Consider the following 24106-nt stretch of genomic DNA (forward strand, 5'->3'; position numbering starts at 1 on the left):
TTTATCAGTGCTTAAACCCCACTACTGTGGGCAAACGTTTCTTTCCTTTTCTAAGTAGTTTTCTGTATACTTTGTTTCGTACTTTATTTCGGACATGCTAAGATAGTCTTATTGAGGAATGCACAAAACTCTCTCTTCCAATTTACTTCTTGCTGATGGAAAAAGAAACCCACAAAATTATTGAGTATAACTCGTTTACTTGTAAGTATTTACACATCATTTTACTCAACACTCGTGTACTTTCAGGCCCTATCTGTGGCCCTTTCTCAGGAGACGTGTATGTTGTCAGACTGGGTCAAGTCCCAGCCAGTGGTCTTCTTATTCAATCTTCAGAAGAAAACTGAAAGAAGTTTTCGGTTTTACTTCTTGGTGTCGTTGAATTCCTCTTTAAATGCAACGGCTGTTTCGAAGGTGAGAAGCTGTATGTCGATGCAGCTTTGGCAACGATGAGAGTTTATGGAGACAGTGACAGTATTTTCTAAAATTTCTGATTTCAATCATTGTCACATTTCTCTTATGACATATCGAGGCGCCGATGAAATAAGAGGAGTGTCTGTCATACTGGTGTACTAGATTTTAGGTAAAAATAAGAATATTTTTAGGTGAAATTCGCGACTACTTGATGTACCAGATTTTAGGTAAAAATAAGAATATTTTTAGGTGAAATTCGCGACTAACTTGATGTACCAGATTTTAGGTAAAAACAAAGAATATTTTTAGGTGAAATTCGCGACTAACTAGATGTACCAGATTTTAGGTAAAAACAAAGAATATTTTTAGATGAAATTCGCGACTAACTTGATGTACCAGATTTTAAGTAAAAACAAAGAATATCTTTCGGTGAAATTCGCAACTAACTTTACGGGAGTCTAATAAGACAGGCGGTGTGTATAGAATGAGGTTTGACAACTAGGGAAGTGAACACAGTTGGTGAATGATAGGGAAGTTATTTTCTCCAACCTGTTTCGCCTGTGTAATGTCTAACTCTTTCAAAATATTTAGTTACATCTTGTTGGTAATTAAAAAAAATAAATCTTACTTCCACACCGCAGGTATTCATGCTTCCAGTTCTCATGACATCAGCAATATAAAAACATTTTCCCTTCTCGTATATTCCAAGTTCAGCTTCCAGCTCACGTCAAACAGTCATTTTCTTTATCGGTGTCACGTAATTTTACAGTTTCCTGTGGCATCGCTGATTTATCTCTTTATCCACATGTTCCTTTTTTTTTATCCATTTGGATAAATGTGTTTTTATCACGAATTCCTTCCCCACATTGTTTTCGTCTTTCCTTCCGGTCTGGGCTAGATAGGGACGAATCGATGGCTAGTCCCATAATTTAGCTCAACATTTAAACAAAAATGTTCGCCAGCCAGCTACTATACTTTTTTGACATTGACCGAATAAAGCGGCTCATAAGTATTCATTATTCAGCGCAGATAACATCTCGAAAAACATCTTTTACAAGGCATTTGCATAGACATCGAAAATCGCAAAGTCAGCGGAGAGATTTATGGACTTCCGGTCTCCTGAGCCCTAGATAGCGCGTAAATTAAAAGTCGTAAATTAGGGCTCTGCGAAGGGTCCCCAGATAAGCAGATCTCTGGAACACAGTAGCCGGGACAAAGGAAATAATGTGCCCGTTGTCCCACCCGGGGGAGGGGGTAGTGGCCATAAAAATTCACTTTCCTGAATTTTGATTAATTTGAACAAAGTAGTTTAACAAGACCGCCGAGTCGCATTTGTAGATTGTCACATGGCTGTCTGAGAGTTTTTTTTTTTTCTTCTTCTTCTTTCTACGTTAGAGCACTACGAGTGAAAGAAGTTGGACAGCCATTCGAGAAGAGGTCGAAGTAAATGGAGACAGGGAGCAACGTATAGTGAGACCTTCCTGCATTTCTCTGACGCTAGGCGCATTGTAGACGCTGGAATTAAACTTCCATCCCTTAATATAATTCTTTTGCTCTTATCAGTCGATAGAACAAGCCCTATCGGACGATAGCACAAGCGCATCAGCTAATCCTTATTTACCTTTTATATCTCCACTGATAACAAAATACGTCTTAACTCTAACCTGTCCTAACCTAAACTGACATACCTTGACCAGGTGTGACTCGAAGCGAGCGATGGCACACGACATTGCTACTTGGTAGTGTTTATATTCCATTTACCCCGTCTTATTATGCATTTATTTATTTACTTATTTATTTATTTATTTATTTATTTATTTATTTATTTATTTATTTATTTGCTTCCTTTTGTTTAGACTTTTATAGCGAATCTAATTGCATTTATCGCTGACGTCTAGTATGTGATGTACTTCCAATTAAGGAAATATGAAAACAATTCCCAGGTCAAAAGAACAATTAACGTCTTAGAGAAGTTTATTTTATTATTTCATCCCACAAAAACTTGGGGGTTAAAAGGTAATTATAGTAACTTCATCAAAACTGTGACAGTTCTCATTTCAATAATAATATCACAACATATGCCGGTGAGTGCATAATGCTATTTTTGTTGTCCTGTACATTCTGAGCATTGTTTTTGTTGATATTGTTTTTCATATTGTTGTAATAACAGATAATGATTGTTAAGGGGATATAGAAATGATCAATAATAATAATAATAATAATAATAATAATAATGATAATGATAATAACACTAGGCACGACCTCAAGATCCCTGAATAGGAACCTAGAAAAACTAGACGCCGAAGTAGCTCCAGGACTCGTGCAGAAGGGTGTGCTCCTAGTAACAGCGCACATAGTAAGAAAAGTGATGGACTCCTAAGGAGGCAGGATGCAACCCGGAACCCCACACTATAAAAACCACCCAGCCGAGTAAATAAATAAATAATAATAATAAATTAATGGATGCCAGTAATTCCGTCTGTTCGCCTTTATATACAAGACAATCCCCACCACTAAACAGAGGCAAAGAATCGTGCAAAACACAAAACGCCTGAAAGCAAACTACCGCTCGTATGCTCTTAACATTTCATGTTATTTATCTAATATTTCCTTTTAAAAAAAAATCATATTCATAACATGCTTGGAAAACCCAGATCGCCCGTTCTCACGAGATTATAAATTGTTAATACGCTGTAATTAGCGTGGAATGAAACCGGCAAAATCCTTTGCTGATGACGAGTTAAAAAGTTTAAATGAATGCTCGTTTCAAAGTCATTCATTCTTCTCTCCCTCACTCATTCTACCCTCCTGTCTCCTCCTCCTCTCCTCCTCCTCCTTCTCCTCCTCCTCCTCCTCCTCCTCCTCCTCCTCTTCCTTCCTCCTCCTTCTCCTCCTCCTCCATCCCTCCTCATTCATCCTCACCACACTCATTTTGATATCTGATTCGTGTGATTTGAGCCACTCATAAAAATTCAGACGAAATGGACCCTCTTCTCTTAACGGACACGCAGCCGTATACAGATGCATCTAACAGCAGTCGTTTTGGCTCTAGAATGCATGCAGGTGCAAGCTGGTTCTATATTCGTTTCATCTATTGATTTTCCTTGCTTTACGTTTTTTGTTGCTTTGTTTGGGGGTATTATTCTCTTCGTTATCTTTCTCTCTCTCGTTCGCGTGTCTTTCTGACGAAGGAGGAAGTAATCGTCGAAAGTTCAAGAACTTTGTTTTTATACAGTTTTCTATAAAAAAAAATCTCTACACATGAAGGGGTCTTTTTGCCATGATAATATACTTAACAAGACATACAAGGAGGGTCTTGATTTGTGTGTGTAGTGAATATAAACTGAGATCATCTCTCTCTCTCTCTCTCTCTCTCTCTCTCTCTCTCTCTCTCTCTCTCTCTCTCTCGTAACTGTTAAGTATACACGATTAGGAAAGGAAGTGGCGTAAAATTCTATTCTTTCCTCTTTGTTAGTTATTTCTATTCATTACTCGAGGTCACATAGACTAATTGTGAGTGCACTCAAACACGCATGTGGCTTGTTTTATTTTATTTTTTTTATCTTTATTTTTTTATTATTATTTCTTTGTTTCATGACAAATATGGATCATTCATTCCTCGAAATTAATCTCCTTCTCTGAAGAATCTGAAAATGTGTGTTTGTGTGTGAGTGTGTATGAAAGAGAGAGAGAGAGAGAGAGAGAGAGAGAGAGAGAGAGAGAGAGAGAGAGAGAGATGATACTCTTCTTGTATGTCTTTTTACGTATATTACCATGACAAAAAGACCGTTCACGCGTAGATTGTTTTATAGTATATTATAAAAAAAAAAAAAAATCAAACTCCTCCAGCTTTCGACGGCCACTTCCTCCTTCTTCAGGAGGCATGTGAATGAAAATTACTCACGGGTGTCTATTTTTTTTTTTTTTTTTTTTTTTTTTTTTGTTTTTTTTTTTTTTTTTTTTTTTTTTTTTTTTTGTGTGTGTGTGTGCCACCCAGGAGGATATTCTCACCGGGTATCCATCTTGTACCCTACAAGAAAAGTGATGTCTGGTGAGAAATCCGCAAGGACGTCATATTTAAGAAGATCTCTCAGTATCAATGTCCTCGCAATCTAAGGATATTTTTATTTTCATGAAAATATGCTTAGCAAGATATTCATATAGAGTCATTATGCCTCCTTGAGCGCGACAGGGATTTGTATGTAGGTGAGAGGCGGCGTTAACTTATATCCTCTCATGGTAGCTGTGTGGTTAAAGGTGCTTCACTGTACGTCCTGATTTCTAGGATACCAGGTTCGCGCCCGAGAGCTGACGAAATTATTATCAACCAAAAATTCCTTTTCATTTAACATATATGGAAAGATATTAATTCTGAGGTAGAGCGAATTAGATATTAAAGGACATTTGTAGCTTAATGTCTTAGTAAAGACGAAAGTGCTTGGATTTCTGCTCATCATTTTCCTGTGGTATTCGCTTATATATATATATATAATATATATATATATATATATATATATATATATATAGATATATATATATATATATATATGATGTATATATGCTAAAAAATCACAGTAGATGCAGGTGACTTCATTAAATAAGCAAATACCACAGGAAAATGATAGGCAGAAATCCAAGTGCTTATGTCTTTGTGTATGTGTATGTGTATGTGTGTGTATGTGTTTGTTTGTGTGCGTGCGCAGGTAGTGTGTGTGTGTTATATATATATATACATGCCTGTGTGCGTGTGTGTATGTGTATGTATATAAGACGCTAGTGCTTCAATATATCGTCACCACCTTACTACTCCACAAAGCTATCAATAACCCACAACCAAACTTTTAGTGAAAATGAAGGTTGCCACTAATATTACCACTACTGCTACTTATTATTATCATTATTATTATTATTAGTTTTTATGTCTCATTATTATCCAAGAATTCTCTATCCTTTCTAAAGATAGATTCATACTTTCGAAGTCACGACTTTTGTCGTGACGACCCTGGTTGATGATATAAAGGGTCTCACGTGTGGGACAAGAGACGAAATTTATTAACGGCATTCTAATATACTCTCTGCCAACAAGGAATCAAAGGAATTTGTTTCTGGTGATTAAAAATTCATTTCTCGATGTAACGTGGTTCAGATCCCACAATAAGCTGTAGGTCCCATTGCTAGGTAAGCAATTGGTTCCTAGCCACGTAATTATATCTTATAATCCTTCGGGCCAGCCCTGGGAGAGCTGTTAATCAGCTCAGCGGTCCGGGTAAACTAAAATAAAAAGGGTGTCCATAAAGTCCGAGTACTATTACAGCTATTTATTGCTTGGATTGGTACCGGGACTTTATGGACACCATGTACTTAACTTTCAATGCACTTCCATTGATCAGTTATCAGGAATAGGGTGTTGGTGGTGGGGGTTTGGGGGACTGGGGTTATGGGACAGATAAAGGGGGCAGACACGTACCGCGAGCTGCAACAACTTCCCTCATCCCCTTTTCAGGGGGCGATTCGTCCCTGAGATGTGATTAGCGTCACGGCGACGAGGCCGTCGCCTGCATCTTTAACGACCACTGCTGGTGGCATTATTACGCCGAGCAAACTTCACTTGTCCGGTAATGATGACGCTTTATTAGGCCGGACAAACTTTCCCGTAAGTAATGAGATTAAATCCCTGCATGCAGGCGGTCAGGCGGTGCAATGGACCCCGTTTTTCATCCGGGGAATTATCGTGTTTGCCCGAATAAGTAGATCGAGTTCTCTCTCTCTCTCTCTCTCTCTCTCTCTCAGCATGGCGAGTAAACGCTCCGTAAATGGGAATGCTAGAACTAATTAGAATTACGAGGTTTAAGCGAAATGAGAATATTGCGTTTAAAGATGATCTAATAAAAATACTATGGGTTGTGTCAGCGGAAGGAGGCTGAAGTTACTCTCTCTTCTCTCTCTCTCTCTCTCTCGTCTCTCTCTCTCTCTCTATATATATATTTTATGTATATATATAATATCATTAATATATATATATATATATATATATATATATATATATATAAGATATCACTAAATAAGGCAGGAGAAAATATTTCGCCAAGACCACAAGAAAAATAAAAGGAGTACCTTTTGATCTTCCTGTGGCTTAAATATATATATATATATGATATATATTATATATAATATTATATATATATATATAATATATATATATAAATATATATATATAATCTGATGTATTATTATATTTATTTATATATATATATATATATATATATTATATATATATATATATATAGAGAGAGAGAACTGACGAGAGAGAGAGAGGAGAGGAGGAGGATGAAGGAGGGGGGGTTTGGGGGGGAAGAAGCAGGGAGATGAGAGAGAGGAGGAGGAGGGGAGAAGTAGGGACAGGGAGAGAGAAAATAAAGTCGGTTAGGATATATAGAGAGGAAATGTTGGACTTCGAATGTTATTAATTCTAAAATAATAATTCAGCAGATGCTAGGGTAAGTATTCATGTGTGCCATGCGAATTTAGATGACAAAGAAAAGAAAAAAAAACTTCCGAATGAGAAGGGAAGGATAATAAATACAGCGAGTAGAAGATGGAAACGGAAACACACCTACGATAAATTAACAAACGAGCAAACATTTTGTTCACATCGAGAATGTTCTAATAAGTACAATATTATTTAAGTATTGCAGATGTAATATTTAAGTATCGCATATGTAAAACTGAGTGATTTATGGTGTCAATAAATGTCAAACAGAGGTAGGATTGTTACCAGGTGAAGCAGGATGATTATATGGCAATTACTGAGAAAAGAATGATGGGAAAACAAGCGGAAAGCAAATGGAGTATGCAAATGTTATGAGTTTTAGAGCCACTCTTGTTGGAATAAAGATGCAAATGGGTTGCCAGTTCATCACCAGAGGCTTGCAAATGGAATATAAACGGCCTCAAAAGTTGCAAGTGTGTTTGTGAACTGAACAAAACGATAAGCGTTTATGGGGAAAAAGAGTTTTTGAAAGCGGTTTACTTAACAAAAGACTGAAATCAGGAAATGTATGAAAATATCTTGTAAAGGTCGCAGGGGGTTGCGAGGCAAAAAAAAAATAAATAAATAAATAAAGAAAAAAAAAATAACTTCGTAAATTGTAAACTGCCTGTCATCAAGTTTTTGGTAGAATACTAATTTAACAGAATGGAAAATTAAGGAAAATAACCTCTTGTACGTAGCTTATAACAGGGAAACAGTTCGGAGATAATACACATAGGTCAATCAAGTTACTAAAAGCTCTGATTAGCAAAAAAACATGTTATCAGTTATAGCTGTCTGCTAACTGAGCAATCTAGCGGAAGCTTAGGAAAAGAGTATTTTATAAATAGGACGCAACGTTTTACAACTGAAGAATGAATGAGCCATATAAACATATAATTAAAATTAGCAAAAGGAGATTTTGAAACAACGGACTCCGATGTTTTACAACCGAAGAATGAATGAGCCATATAAGCAGTCATCAAAATTAGGAACAAAAAGGAGATTTTATAAACGGGACTCGACGTTTTACAACTGAAGAATGAATGACCCATATAAAAAGGTTATCAAAATTAGGAAAAGGATATTTTATAAACGGGACTCAACGTTTTATAACTGAAGAATGAATGAGCCATATAAACAGGTCATCAAAATTAGGAAAATGGGATTTTATTTTACAAAAAACGACAACGTTTTATAACTGAAGAATGAATGAGCCATATAAACAGGTCATCAAAATTAGGAAAATGGGATTTTATAAACGGAACTCAACGTTTTATAACTGAAAAATTAATTAGCCATATACACAGGTAATCAAAAACGTTTGCATCAAGAAGAACAATTGAGAAATAATACTAAAATAGACGAGCGGATGACATTCACTGTGACAGGAGAATTCTAAAAAAAAAAAAAAAAAAAAAAAAAAAAAAAAACTGAAATACATACAAAAGATTTCCTCGGTGGAGGTAATGAAGAAATCGAAGCCAGCCGCATTTTGCCGCTTGAAAACAAGCCATAAAAAGAGGGTAACTGCGACAATGGCTCCTAAGTAAATTACCTTAATTTACTAAAATTAAAGCCGTTCCTCATTCGAGATGCATCTTTAAGGCACATTGGGGTCGGGCCCTCATTTTCAACAGAGCAATTTACCTGCAGAAAGCAAGAGTTACTGGTATATTAAATAAACAGTTAATGCAACGTATAGTCCGTTATTATTTACTTCAATTATTTATCCATCGGAAGTATTTCTTTGTTTATGGTCACGTGACCTCGTTTTAATTATGGCGAAACGGGTTCGTTGGTAAATTCATTAAGTAAATCATTTTTTTTTTATTTCTACGTAAAGTAGAGATTGATTGGTTGACTGATTGAGCATCATAAAATTCGTTCGAATAAGTGACTTTGTGATTTTGTTAGCCGAAGGACAATTTCGATTATTATTATTTATTATTATTATTATTATTATTATTATTATTATTATTTTATTATTATTATTATTATTATTATTATTATTATTTCCCATAAAAAGCTTTACGCAGAGCTCTAAACTACGGAAGCGCTCACGTCATTCCTATTGGATATTTCTACACGTTAATTCACCGAAATAATGATAGAATCATTCGAGTAAATACTTATTATACGTCCTAATTCTCATCATTATCTTCATTATCTCTCTCAGAAGTATTTAGGATTAGCGCTGGTTACATGTTTGTTCCGTAATTAATATTCCATAGGCTTTTGGCAGATTTTTCTCAAATTCTTAAAAGTCTTTACCTGTTCAGATATTAATCAGTCAATTCTGGTGTTACATTTTTTAAAAATATTTTTACTGATCGTGCCTCAAATATGTCCAGATTCGAAAAAAAAAAAAATGGGCCATTTTATAACGTCTGATAATCTGAGGTATAGGAATTTCAGCAGGAATTCCGTTTTATTGAGTTCGATTAGAAGTAATTTGTTATTGTGATGTATAACGTGCTTTTATGATATATTATGCGTTCATTATTTATGATGTAACTTAGTTTCATTATTTTGCTTCAAGTCTGGAAATGGGGGTTATGATAGTTGGTTTGTTTGTTTATATTTAGAGATACATTCAATGACAGTTGATCTACATCCAGATGAAGGTCTGATCGCAAAGCAGAAGGATCAGTTAACTATAAAAAGTTTCTCTGTATCTCATTTTGTTATTTCGATTTGGGGACAGAAACTTTTATAATTGTTCAATATTTGGTTTTATTTAACTTTCAGTGATTAACATTGACTTGCAGATTAATTTATTTCATCCTATATATATTTTCATGACAGTTGATCTACTCCCAGATGAAGGTCTGATCGCAAAGCAGAAGGATCAATTACTATAAAAAGTTTCTCTGTATCTCATTTTGTTATTTCGAGTTGGGGACAGAAACTTTTATAATTGTTCAATTTTGGTTTTATTTAACTTTCAGTGATTAACATTAACTTGCAGATTATTTTTTTCAAGCTATATTTATTATTTTTTATGTATTTACCTTTCATTCATTCATTTTTTCCCATCGACTTACTTTTTTTCTTTTTTCATCTATTTATTGATATTTCCAGGTGAAGTTGTGGTTCCAGAATCAATATTTGGTTTTATTTAACTTTCAGATTATTTTGTTTCATTCTATATTTACTATTTTTATGTATTTACCTTTTTATTCATTCATTTTTTCTCATGGACTTACTTTTTTTCTCTTTTCATCTATTTATTGATATTTCCAGGTGAAGGTGTGGTTCCAGAATCAATATTTGGTTTTATTTAACTTTCACATTAATGTATTTCATTCTATATTTACTATTTTTATGTATTTACCTTTTTATTCATTCATTTTTTCCCATCGACTTATTTTTATTTTCATCTATTTATTGATATTTCCAGGTGAAGGTGTGGTTCCAGAACAGAAGGACGAAGCACAAACGCGTCCAGCAGGAAGAGCAGCAGACGGGTCCGGGCAGCAAGAAGGACGACTCCAAAGACGGGCGAGACGGGGTCAAGGGCGACTCGAGCAAAGCGGACGACAAGGACGACCTCTCCATGATCGAGTACGACGAGGACGAAGTGCTCAGTGACGACGAGTGTGACCCTCAAGGACCAGAGGGAGTCGTTCAGTCCTAAGTGATGAACGAGTAGAAGATGCAATCGAGTTTACTGTACAGCATTGAATTAAGGCCACCGGAAACAGCTTTATCTGTTGGTGGTCTCGGTATGATGCTGTGTGAGCCGCGGCAAATGAAACTTAATCGCTACCAGACGCACGATTATGGCTAACTTTAACCTTAACAAAAAAATAAAAACTACTGAGGCTACAGGGCTGCAATTTGGCACCTTTGATGATAAGGGGGTGGATGATCAACGTACCAATTTGCAGCCCTCTAGCCTCAGTGGCTTTTTAAGATCTGAGGGCGGAAAAAGTGCCGACGGACAGACAAAGCCGGTACAACAGTTTTCTTTTGCAGGAACTAAAAATTGTTCTGGAGTTATAGCGATCGAGTCGTTAGTACTGGATAAATTGAGGGGAAACAAGCGAGTCGATAAAATAAATGCCTTCTTAGTGTCTGAAATAATAATAAGTGCCTGATTTTGAGTGTCTGAGGAAATAAGCGATCGTCTGGAACGGTTCCTGTTTCGAGGCAGCGGCGAGAATCGAGACATTGGAATCGCGTGTGATTATCTAAGTTAATCCCTAATAAAGGGAGTTACTATTGAGAAAAGTGACTCATCTCCCTTGAAGACTAATAGCGACAGATTAGTTAATTTGTAGATAACCTCACAAAAGGTGCTTCAAACAGAGATGGATATTTTAATAGGAGTGAAGATGAAAAAATAGAGACCTACAGTGTATAAATTGTTGAGGAGTCGTGAGTTGATGACTTGATGACGTCATTGTGATTTTGTGGTCTAAGGTGCGGACGAAATGATCCTCTAATTTCTTGAACTTTTAAGAACCTTAGAGGACTCTTGTGTGAGAGAGGACTTTATCTGCCTGTTCTAAATAGAAACAAAATATTAGGTCGTTAGAAATAAAATTAGCCTTACTAATTGACATATGTAAAAAAAGCTTTTTATTCCCACCTCATCTTGATTATTTTATGATTGAATACTTTCGAGTGTTATCGTTGTCATTACCAATGATAATTTGTATGCGTAAACAAATGAATGACAATTGCTGGACATCCATGTGGACATTTCTTCTATTGGGGGGGGGCGGCTGTGGGGAAGGGGGATTCTTCTCATTACTAATAACATACATTAGCATATAGGTATAAAATCTACATTACATTCATGGAAAGGCATACACAACATTACACATACAAACAAGCACACCAACACACACACACACACATTTATATTTGTTTGTTTGTATGTGATTGTATTCTAAACATTCGTTTAAACATCCATGTTTTTAAAGCAAGAAACTGGAATACTTTGCTATTATCGTGTTATATATATATATATATATATATATATATATATATATATATATATATATATATATATATATATATATAATATATATATATACGTATGTATATGTATATGTTTTTTTAGGGGGATCAGCAAATTTTGCCTACGCTCCTATTTATGGTTTAATTCTAGTAAGTTCGCTCATTTATATTCATACTAATAGGAGTTATGCATCTCTCTTCATTCCTACCATTCGTTTCATTGATCTGCGCGCTTTTCATGTTTTACCAATATCAACAATATAATAAGCGCCATGTTCTTTCATTGCCCCACGTACATAATATAATATACGCGCGCACACACATACATATTTGTGCGTGCGCGCTTGTGTATGTGCGCACACGCATATATGCAAAACAACGAAAGGAGGTAGTACATGCAATACTATGGCCGCGTAATGACTAGATTTTTAAATATTTTGGGATTCTGCTTTCCGCTGGAATCCGTAAACATTTGAATGGGGGATGATATCATTCAGAATAACTCCCTAATGAGCTTCAAATTCTTGTCAGAGGGAGAAATGTGGTCGGTGCTCAATATCTACGCCGTAACATGCATATATATGCATGTATATATATACATGTCTATGACACTCGCATACCTGTTTCTTGCAAAACGATTTTGAGTCTAACAGTAGGGCAATCAATATCACTGAATCTGTGGGAGCTTGAGACTGGCATTTAACAACTCAGAGGGTGAATAAATATAATTTCATTTACAGTGGGAGGGGGAGGGAGGGTTAGTAATAAGTCCTTTGCATTACCACATGAACTTTCCACAACAAACTCAGCAACATTTGTAAATAAACATTTGGCTCTTTTTAAGGTAACTTCTTACTGTTAATAAGCTGTTACTTGAGTTTTCTTCATCAACATTAGGTAGAAAAGGAAGAGGATGGATTATATGACAATTAAGTCATCAAACTGCTTTTCTAAGGTCTTCAACTTTTCGTTATTTTAAAATTAATCATGGAAAATGCAGGAGGACGAAGACAACGACGCATTCTTAAATTACCAACTTGTCAGATTCAATAGCTGTTTTCTTATATATCATCTCTTCTCTACCAACACTATTCCCATCTCTCCTACGTCATGACCTTTGATGTTATTCGGTCATGCCTATCACCCTTTACCAACCTGTCTCTCATTTTTCGCAATTAGTAATTAGTGATGCGAAGGTGAAATTGAATTGCATGCACAGACCCCAATATTTATTGTTTCAAAGATGAGGCCTCTACGATTGCAGCTAAATGATTTCATGTACCTCAGACCTGGTGAAAACAATAATAATAATAATAATAATAATAATAATACAGATTTTATTGAAAATAATGGCTATTTCAGCCCGCGTTTATGTTTTATAGAAGTTTCTCTTTTCTTCTTATTACTGACTTTTCTTCTGTACTCAAGTCAGTAATAAGAAGAATAGAGAAACTTCTATACAAAATAAACGCGGCTGAAATATTTTGTATAGAAGTTTCTCTATTCTTCTTACTACTGACTTTTCTTCTGTACTCAAGTCAGTAATAAGATGAATAGAGAAACTTCTATACAAAATTAACGAGGCTAGAATATTTTGTATAGATGTTTCTCTATTCTTCTTACTACTGACTTTTCATCTGTACTCAAGTCAGTAATAAGAAGAATAGAGGAACTTCTATTACAAAATAAACGCGGCTGAAGTAGCCATTATTTTTTTTTTTAAACTGCATTAATGAAGGTCTCCTTCCAGCAAATAATAATAATAATAATAATATAAATACCACCCAGTAGAATTGGAGGACTGTGATAGAGCAAAAAAACAAAAATAAAAAAATAATAATAATAATAATAATTAGAAAAGGGGGACAAAAGACAGTGCACGTAAAAACCATAGGAAGCGATGGAAAATAGACAGAATTCTCTCTCTCTCTCTCTCTCTCTCTCTCTCTCTCTCTCTCTCTCTCTCTCTCTCTCTCTGCTCCTTGCATAACGAAGGCTTGGATTCACTTTCACTTTCATCACATATTGCCTATATCTTCATAAATTAGTACACTCTGAACAAAAATTCATTTTATTATTAGTTAAGTTCAGTGCCAAAGACTCTACTTGGCTTTGTATCATATGTACAGTTATGATATGTAAATAAAGACTGATATATTGACAGATTAGTTTTAAACCCGAGTTTACCTGTATAAGACAAGACACTGGTCTGCATGTGCATATATGTATATATTTATTCATATAGATATATATATATATATATATATATAATATATATATTTTTTATATATCTATATATATATATATATATATATATATCATATATATTATAGTGTATATATATATTTATAGATTATATAGATATATATATATATATATATATATATATATATATATATTATATATATATATATAATATATATATATATATATATATATATATATATATATATATATATATATATATATATATATATATATATATATATATATATATATATATATATATATATATATATATAAATATATATATATATATATATATATATATATATATATATATATATATATATATATATATATAATATATCTTATATATATATATATATATATATATATATATATATAATATATATATACACATACACATATACACCTTTGGGAAATAAACTATGCCCAGAGGGAATTATAGACTAAAAGTACATCTGCCCTGACAGAATTCGAACCTGGGACTTGGATTTAGACATCATGATAGACAGGTCGACCCCTAACCGGGGTAGATGCACTCATCAATTAGAAATTCAATTGTGTTTAGTTTATCTCCACGGTATAGTTAATCTGAAATTATATTATGTTTGTGGCTTGATATTTGTGCTTATAAAAAAGTACCGTGTCTGTAAGTGAAAAAAAACCGGAAAAATATATGTTAATTATAAATATTTTATTTATATATATATAATATATATGTCTGTGTGAGTATATATATATATATATATATATATATATAAATATATATATATATATCTATATATATATATATATATATACGTATATACATATATAATATATAATAATATCTATACTATACAACATATATATATATATATATATATCTATATATAATATATATATATATATATAATATATAAGTATATATACATATATATTATCTATATCCTACCTACAGCCATAGAAACCATAACTATCACTGTCAATATCATCTCTGCTCAGCTGAATCAAGGCTGAACCACAATAAAAAAAAAATGAGTGACGAATGAAATCTTTATTTATTGTATTGATATATATACTATATATAGATAATATAGATTATAGATATATATATAATATATTAGATAATATATTTAGATTATTGCCAACGCGTTGATTCTACCCATGTCAGAATTAGAAATAAACTTTGAATCTTTATTCCTTTTAGAAAAATTTGGCGATAGGAATTATTTAATTTTCAGTTTAACTAATTGCAGAATATTTAATAGGATTTAACCTCGAAAATCAGGTCATGAGAGGTCTAGGGAATATAGAGTCTCAGAGGTAAGGTGTTTTTCTGCAAACCAAAACTGGCTATCTTAGAACTGGAGTGAAACGTTAAGTAAATCTTAGTTTTACCAGACCACTGAGCTGATTAACAGCTCTCCTAGGGCTGGCCCGAAGGATTAGATATTTTTACGTGGCTAAGAACAAATTGCCCACTTAGCAAAGGGACCTACAGGTTATTGCGGGATCCGAACAACAATATATCGAGAAATGTATTTCTATCACCAGAAATAAATTCCTCCGATTCCACGTTGGCCGAGTCGAGAATCGAACTTCTGACCACCGGATTGGCAGCCGAGCGTGAAAACCACTCGTCCAACGAGGAACTAGAACTGGAAGGAATAGGTGCACCTATATGTAGATAGAAAAATTAACACAGTGAAAAGGAACGACGTAATGGAGGAAGTTACTTTTTTATAATGATTATACAAAATATCGAGGTGTTAGGGGGGAAATAAAGGGACCTAAGTTATTGTAAATCTTTGTTCATCTACTGAGAAGACAGGCGGCAGAGAAAAGGAACAATGTAATGGAAAAAACTCCTTTTTTATTATGTTAGGGGGGAAATAAATGGACCTGAATTATTGAGCATCCTTGGTCGTCTATCGCGAGGAGAGGCGGCAGAGAAAGAAGACCTGTTGCATCACAAAACTCACAAGAAAATAAGTTTAAAAAAAAATATGGCGCGAAAGATGATGACGAAATGGGAGAAGCTGATGTGAATGATGACAAAAAATAAAAAAAAAGTTAAATTAAAAATGAATAAACATTTTTAAAAAACGTACAAAAAAATAAGTAGAAAAAAAAGTATGGCGCGAAAGATGATGACGAAATGGGAGAAGCTGATGTGAATGATGAAAATAAAATAAAAGTAAAAAAATATAAGAAAAAAATATAGAAACAATAATGAAACACTTATGAAAACAAACTGCATCGCAGCCACAAAGGGGGAGAGGGAAGAAAAATGCAGTGGCTTTGAAATCAGACAATCGTCCATTAAACGTTCTTAACAAGGAACAATAACGACTGAAATTCCTCGACAAGAAACATCCAGGCAGGGTCGCGCTCTCATATAGGAAACATAAAAACGTCTTTTAAACTTAGAATTATTCTTCCAAATTGCTTCGCCCTCCGCTAATGAGCTGTGTCCTCCCGCGGTTGAATGATAATTTAATATGGCTTAACAAAGCCATAAGGCCGATCATGCTAATGAGATGATCAAAGGAAAATTAAAGTAATGACGTTCGAAGCTCCACATCTTTGGGAGCCTCGTTACTGCTAATTCTTGTTAACTTGGCGTCGTAAAGAAGAAGAAGAAGAAACGCCGGATGGCTCCAAAGACCATCAGATAAGTTGATGGTCCTCTCAGATGCTATTCGTAATTATTTGATATTCGATGACGATCGATTTACGGCGCCTTAATAGTCGCTTCGACGTGGAACACGGAGAAAAATAGAATTAAGGGGATCATTAGTATTCTGAAAAAAAAAAAGCCATCAAACGCTCACTCGAATTCCTCAAACTCATCATTTCCTTTTCCTGTTTGTTTTTATGACGAGGTGTTTCCGCCATTTTGGTGCGACGAATGAGACGAGGTCTCAGGTCCGTCATCCCACCTATCTAACGCCGGCCGGGGCATCAGCGAGAAATGCCCTTATTCGTTAGAGGTATCGGGGCAGCGCAGTACACAACATCTCCGCCGGGGCCGCTGATAAGGAAAACGATCGCGGGCAATCTCGGAACTGGGTCGGGATTCGCTATGATCAGAAAGAAGAAGAAGAATAAGTAGAAAAACAAAACGGAATAAAACTCGTCCTATTACAGTAACGATATATCCCAGAACGGCGAGTGTTTCTCTCTCTCTCTCTCTCTGCGAGCCTCCATTAACGGTCGCGGGGCCCTTTGGGGTCCTGTTGATGATGATCTCTCCTCCAGATCAGAAGAGCTCTTTGGTGACGCCGTCTCATTTGCTCGGCTTGTGAAGCAGCTCGACGGTTGCAGTAACAAATGATGATTGGAGATAAGCATCGGTTAGCGGTCGATAGCGGTTAAATGACAGCGCCAGGAAATTGGCGCAATAAATGAGTGGCGTAGAACTTTGCCGATGATTTAGTACGCGTTTGAAAAAGTACCGGAGAGGAGGGAGAAGCAACACCAGAAATGACTCCAGAAGCAACACCAGGGACAACTTTAGGAAGAAAAATCATAGATACGCGTATAAATATTAGGTACGTGGGAAATGCAGAGATAGAAAAATATGAGAATGAGGAATGACAAAAGAAGAAAAAAGAAAAAACACCAGTAAAACCATGATTGACCAGATGATTACATCGATGATGATGACGTTTTGTTCGTGGAGAAGCAGCGGCAGGTGTGTTTAGATGATAAGAGTTAGCTCCGATAACAGTTAATGAAAGCGACAGGAAATTGATTCATTAAATGAAAAATTTAGATAAGCGACCCTGTAAAAAAAAAAAACTAGAAAAAAATAGAACATCCAAACATGATGAGAACCAGCACTAACAATGATCATGACTGAAATACTCGAGAAACAGCGGTATAATTCGATGATTATATTAATGATTACCTTGATGATGATGATCTTTTGTTTAGGATGCCTTCGTTCATTGTTCAAGATGTTGCCGATGTCTTCTGCGATGGGTGATGATTCCGATGACGACATCGGTTTTTTTTTATCATGTTGGTGTCCTTTGTACGGATGTCTTTGATTAAGATTTCGGCAGATATGGCCCCCCGTCGGAGAGACTGGGATAATGAGAGATGCCAGACACGAACCTGGCTGTAACAGAGAGGCAAATCTGCTTATTAAATAACATTCCGTTCCGGTGTTCCGATAGTACCTTATCTCGATTTTCGGCTAGTACTAGTTCTCGTCTCGTCTCTCTCTCTCTCTCTCTCTCTCTCTCTCTCTTATCTTCTTCTTCTTCTTCTTCTTCTTCTTGAAAAACGATAAATACATTTCCATTCAGTCGAAAACGAATTTTGAATCTCTCTCTCTCTCTCTCTCTCTCTCTCTCTCTCTCTCTCTCTCCCTCTCTTCTTTAAAAGCGATAAATACATTTTTTCCATTTAATCGAAAAACGAATTTCGCTCTCTCTCTCTCAAAATCTCTCTCTCTCTCTCTCTCTCTCTCTCTCTCTCTCTCTCATTTAAGAGCGGTTGGTATATTTCTCAATCAAACAAAATATTTTACTTGGTCCTCTCTCTCTCTCCTCTCGTCGTCTCTCCCTCTCTCTCTTCTGTCTTCTTTCTTTAAAAGCCTTGAGTATACATCTCTTTCAAGTCAAATAAAAAAATTTTATTTCGTCCTCTCTCTCTCTCTCTCCTTCTCTTCTCGCTCTCTCGTTCGGATGGGACTAACAAGTCGATTTTTACGTACGTCATAAATCCTTGTAAACTCTCCTTTGTAAACTCTCTCTCTCTCTCTCTCTCTCTCTCTCTCGCTCTCTCTCTCCTGTCTTTTTAAGCGACAAATCCATTTCAAATCAATCGAAAATGAATTTTGAATCTCTCTAGCTCTCTCTCTCCTCTTTAGAAGCGGTGAGAATATTTCTTTTAAATCAAATAACATTTTTTATCTCTCTCTCTCTCTCTCTCTCTCTCTTAGAAACAATGAGCATATCTCTGTCAAGAGAAATGCCATAATAGTTCGTCTATACACTCTTTCTCTCCCACTCACTTATGTATAGCAGATATATGAAAAGGAAGATAATCGTTAAGCTAATTTACATCGCGAAATAACAGACAAAGTCATTTCGTGAATTTCTCTTTTATGGAAGGAGTCAAAAGAATGAGTTTCCTCTAACTGTCTAACACAGTTAAGCAGCATAACAGTACATACACAACAAGTTTTTAAAGATGAATTGTCAGTACTAGGACAATATTGCTGACGATTAATTCTGATAATTTTATTATTATTATTATTATTATATTATTATTATTATTATTATTATTATTATTATTATTATTATTTGGCAGTTAAACTCGTCTTTTTCTTCCTTGTCTTACATCGTTCATACCTGACCAAAGTAAGGGCATTAGCATCAACCAGATAATTACGGCTTTACACAAAAATGCCCCGGTGCCTACCGACTGAAGGAGAATTCGAATATAGTGAGATTACAGTCTTTGGCGGCAAGATTTCTCCCAGTATTATGGTTCCAAGTGGAATCATACTATAATATGAAAAGAGGCAGACTTTTTCCAATAATATGAATGATCATAATAATAATAGCGTTCTTGCGTACGGAGCCACCCCACCGTTCACAAAAGAATAGCTCTTCCCATATAGAAGCCATACGAATAATCAGGTATATCTAGGTCCTCATCTTCAGGAGTACCTTGTCTAAGGAAAAGAGCCATTAAGATGATGATAATAATAATAATAATAATAATAATAATAATAATAATAATAATAAAAAATAATAATAGTAACCTTGTCTAAAAGGAAAGACATAACATTGATAATGATAATAATAATAATAATAATAATAAATAATAAAGAATAATAATAATAATAATAATAAAATAATAATAATAATAAATAATAAGAGCCACCTTGTCTAAGGAAAAGACATAATTATAATAATAATAATAATAATAATAATAATAATAATAATAATAATAATAATAATAATAATAATAATAATAGCACCTTGTCTAAGGAAAAGACATTAATAATAATAATAATAATAATAATAATAATAATAATAATAATAATAATAATAATAATAATAATAATAGCACCGTCTAAGGAAAAGACATAATGATAATAATAAAAACAATTATAATAATAATACCAATAATAATAATAATAATAATAATAATAATAATAATAATAATAATAATAATAATAATAGGAGTCTTGCTCTACCATTCCACAATCCAGGAAAATTAGCATTTTACCCCAAATAAAGACAGGGGGACTTCTACAGATATAATAAACTTTCTCTGGCGGTAAGGGACGTATAATTAGGCGAGTAATGATATCATAAAGATAAGCATTTTTAGAGATGACAAATTAGCGTTTTCAAGCCTGTGACTCCGACCTGTATTTTGACGTCTTTAGGATCTTGCATGTTCGAGTTTTTTTTTTTTTTTTTTTTTTGTTTTTTTTTTTCTTTTTTTTTTTTAAAGATTGCTTCTCCCTTCTTAGTTTATTCTCAATAATTAAAGTGATTATCATTATTGCCACTTTTTTGTGTCTTTTTATATTTTTTTTTGTTTTTTCTAATTAGTGTTTTCTCTACTATCTCTCTCTATTCTCTCTCTCCCTCTCTCTCTCTTTTCATATTTTTTCCATTTTAGTGCTCTCTCTCTCTCTCTCTCTCTCTCTCTCTCTCTCTCTCTCTTCATCTTTATACTACATTTTAGTATTTTTCTTCTTTCACTCATACCTAAACAAACCTTAACTATACTGCCACTCTCTCTCTCTCTCTCTCTCTCCTCTCTCTCTCTCTCTCTCTCCCCAGCTCCTCATCTTCCTACCCCTACCATCTTCCCCTTCGTTCAACCAACACTCCCCCACCCCTCCCTGCCCCACCTCCCCCCCACCACAACCACGACCCGTGCCCCCCCCTACCCCCTTAAAAACAAGGGACACGTAAAGTAACTGTGGCGCGCGATAACAGACAAACAAATGGGGTCGTTTAAGGCTGACTTTTAGGGAGACTCAGAATTATTGGGGCGACGAGAACGTCTTAATTACGTTTTCTGTTGGCTTCATTAGTTCTGCAGAATACAAGGGCCAGCCACGCACGTCTTCTTCCTCCTCCTCCTCCCTCCTCCCTCCTCCTCCTCCTCCAATCCTCTCTCTCTCTCTCTCTCTCCTTCTTCTTCTTCTTCTTCTTCTGTGATACACCTCTTTCTTTCCTTATTTACTTTCGTTTTTGTTTTCTCTCTCTCTCTTTTCTCTCGTTCTTCTTCTTCTTCTTCTTCTTCTTCTATTGTGATTCACTTCTTTCTCTCCTTATTTTCTTTTGTTGTTCTCTCTCTCTCTCTCTCTCTCTCTCTCTCTCTCTCTCTCTCTCTTCTTCTTCTTCTTCATTCTTTTTTTCTTCCGTGTACTACACCTCTTTTCTTTCCTTATTTACTTTGTTTTTGTTTGTTCCTCTCTCTCTCTTCTCTCTCTCTGATCTCTCTCTCTCTACTCTCTCTCTCTTCTCTTCTTCTTCTTCTGTTTGTGATTCAATTCTTTCTCTGCCTTGTTTGTTTTTGTTGTTATCTCTCTCTCTCTCTCATCTCTCTCTCTCTCTCTCTCTCCTTCTTCTTTCTTCTTCTTCTTCTTCTTCTTCATCTTCTTCTCCTATCTGTGATTCACTTCTTTCTCTCCTCATTTACTTTTGCTCTTCTCTCTCTCTCTCTCTCTCTCTACTGATCTAATTTTTAGAATTCCATTTTCTTTCAACAAGGAGTAACCGATGCAACGTGTCTTAAACCCCCTCCTCCCACCCCTACCTCCTTCCCCTGCCATTCCTCTTATTTCTTTTATTCATATGGTATTATCTTCCCCTATTTTTTTCTTGTTTTTTTTCTTCTAAAAATAAAAATCTTTTCATCGAGCTCTAGTTCTGTCAAATACTAAATACTAAAACATATTTACGTAATCAAATTTATATCTTTTCAAGTTTTCGATTTCGTGTAATTCGACATTTACGACATGATAACGTAAATTCCGTGTCTAAATTTCTAATGTCAGTTTTGTTTTGTATATTTTATCAAGATATGTCAAAGAGTAACTTTAATTTATAACGTAACATTCATATCCAAATTTTACTATCAGTTTTATTGCATATTTTCTTAGATATGTCACATAGTAACCTTAATCTAAAACGTGAATTGCGTATCGAAATTTAATATAAGTTTTGTTGTATATTTTTTCAAGATCTGTCACACGTGACTTTCGTATCAAATTAATATCTGTTTTGTTATTTTTTTTTCAATATTTGTCACATAGTCACCTTAATTTAAAACGTAACTTCCGTATCCAAATTTCAATATGAGTCACAAAGTCACCTTAATTTATAACGTAACTTTCGTATCAAAGTAATATCAATTTTGTTACAATTTTTTTTCAGGATCTTTCACATAGCCACCTTAATTTTATAACGTAACTTCCGTATCAAAATAATATCAGTTTTGTTACACATTTTTTTCAAGATCTGTCACACAGTAACCTTAATTTAAAACGTAACTTCCGTATCAAAATTTTAATTTCAGTTTTGTTACATTTTTTTCAAGATCTGTCACATAGTCACCTAAATCTAAAACGTGACTTGTGTATCAAAATTTAATATCAGTGTTATTAAACCTTTTATTCAAAAACTATACCACAAAGTAACCTTAATTAAGGAAACAAATCCTTTGTCGGTTGTATCGCAAATGACCCTCTCCTTGGCATCAAGGTTTACGTGATCATAATCTTCGTAATCTACATCTACCCCTCATGGGTCTCATTTCTCATGCGAGTAGATAACGCACGAGCGACATTCTGTGGCTCCTTTAACTCTTACGTTTGTGACGCATGATTTAAAACGTCGCATGAGAGATTTTTTAAAAAGTTTTTATTCAATAAATTATTTACAAAACATTACAACAAATCCAGAACTACATACATTTTCATCTAAAATACATTGTTTTTAAGGTTACAAAATTCTTTGTGAAATACTTTGACAATTTCTCTTTCAAAATTGGCCTTGATATCTCTCTGGTTTCTTTTAATAGAAGCTTTTATTCAATTTATAATCAGGTAAGAGCAACATGGAAGATCCCAAACTTAATTTGAATTAAGTCCGCACTTCGTCTGTTGGGATATTTGTTTCGAGGGAAGTAAATATATTTTTTTATTAAATACTGGGAGTACTACTTGTATTTGACATTGGTTTCCAATTTTCTTTAAATTATGTTTTTACAATTTATGCTGCATTACCTCTCCTATCTGCATTATTATTATTATTATTTTTTTGCTGGATTTATTTAATATCCAAAGAACAGGCGTAGAGGTAGCAACATATATTTTCGTTTTTTACCCACAAATATATATATATATATATATATATATATATATATATATATATATATATATATATATATATGTATATATATATATATATATATATATATGTATATATATATATAGTATATATGATATATATATATATAATATATATATATATATATATATACTTATGTGGTATATATATATGTGTGTTCTGTGTGTGTGTGTGTGTGTGACATAGATGTTTCCAATTGAAAGATATAAACTAGCATGTAAATTCTGAAAAAAATTGACTTGATTAGTGAGTAACACATGACGATTTGATCTATGAGAATTACCTTAGAATACCTGTTTGAAACATAGTTATTAACAAAAATAATTAGCATAATCTACCTAAAAGCAAAAGTGCTACATTATCGTCTCAAACTTTTGATTCTATTTTTTCACTTGAGTGTATCGAAAAGCCACAGCTCAGCAGTGCAGAGCTGATCAAAATAAAGTTAACAAATTTAACCCAGAGCCGAAAGTAGAGTAAGCAAAAACACGCCAGTTTGAAATGACTTTTCAACCTATCAAATAATTTCCACTTATGTGCGGAAGCAAAAAACCCGAGGCTGGAACGA

General features: G+C 34.2%; 1 protein-coding gene across 1 annotated transcript in view; it reads left to right on the top strand.

Annotated features, from left to right (window-relative positions):
• The window catches only part of LOC135207038 (homeotic protein empty spiracles-like), a 94640-nt gene extending 82734 nt beyond the window's left edge, over positions 1 to 11906 (top strand). Inside the window, exon 3 of the mRNA XM_064238666.1 lies at positions 10344 to 11906. Within this exon, the coding sequence (XP_064094736.1) occupies positions 10344 to 10580 (237 nt within the window). The 3' untranslated portion in view covers positions 10581 to 11906. The remainder of the gene's footprint in view (positions 1 to 10343) is intronic.
• Positions 11907 to 24106: the final 12200 nt, after the last annotated feature.

Source organism: Macrobrachium nipponense, chromosome 31 (assembly GCF_015104395.2).
Source record: "Macrobrachium nipponense isolate FS-2020 chromosome 31, ASM1510439v2, whole genome shotgun sequence".
NCBI lineage: Eukaryota > Metazoa > Arthropoda > Malacostraca > Decapoda > Palaemonidae > Macrobrachium > Macrobrachium nipponense.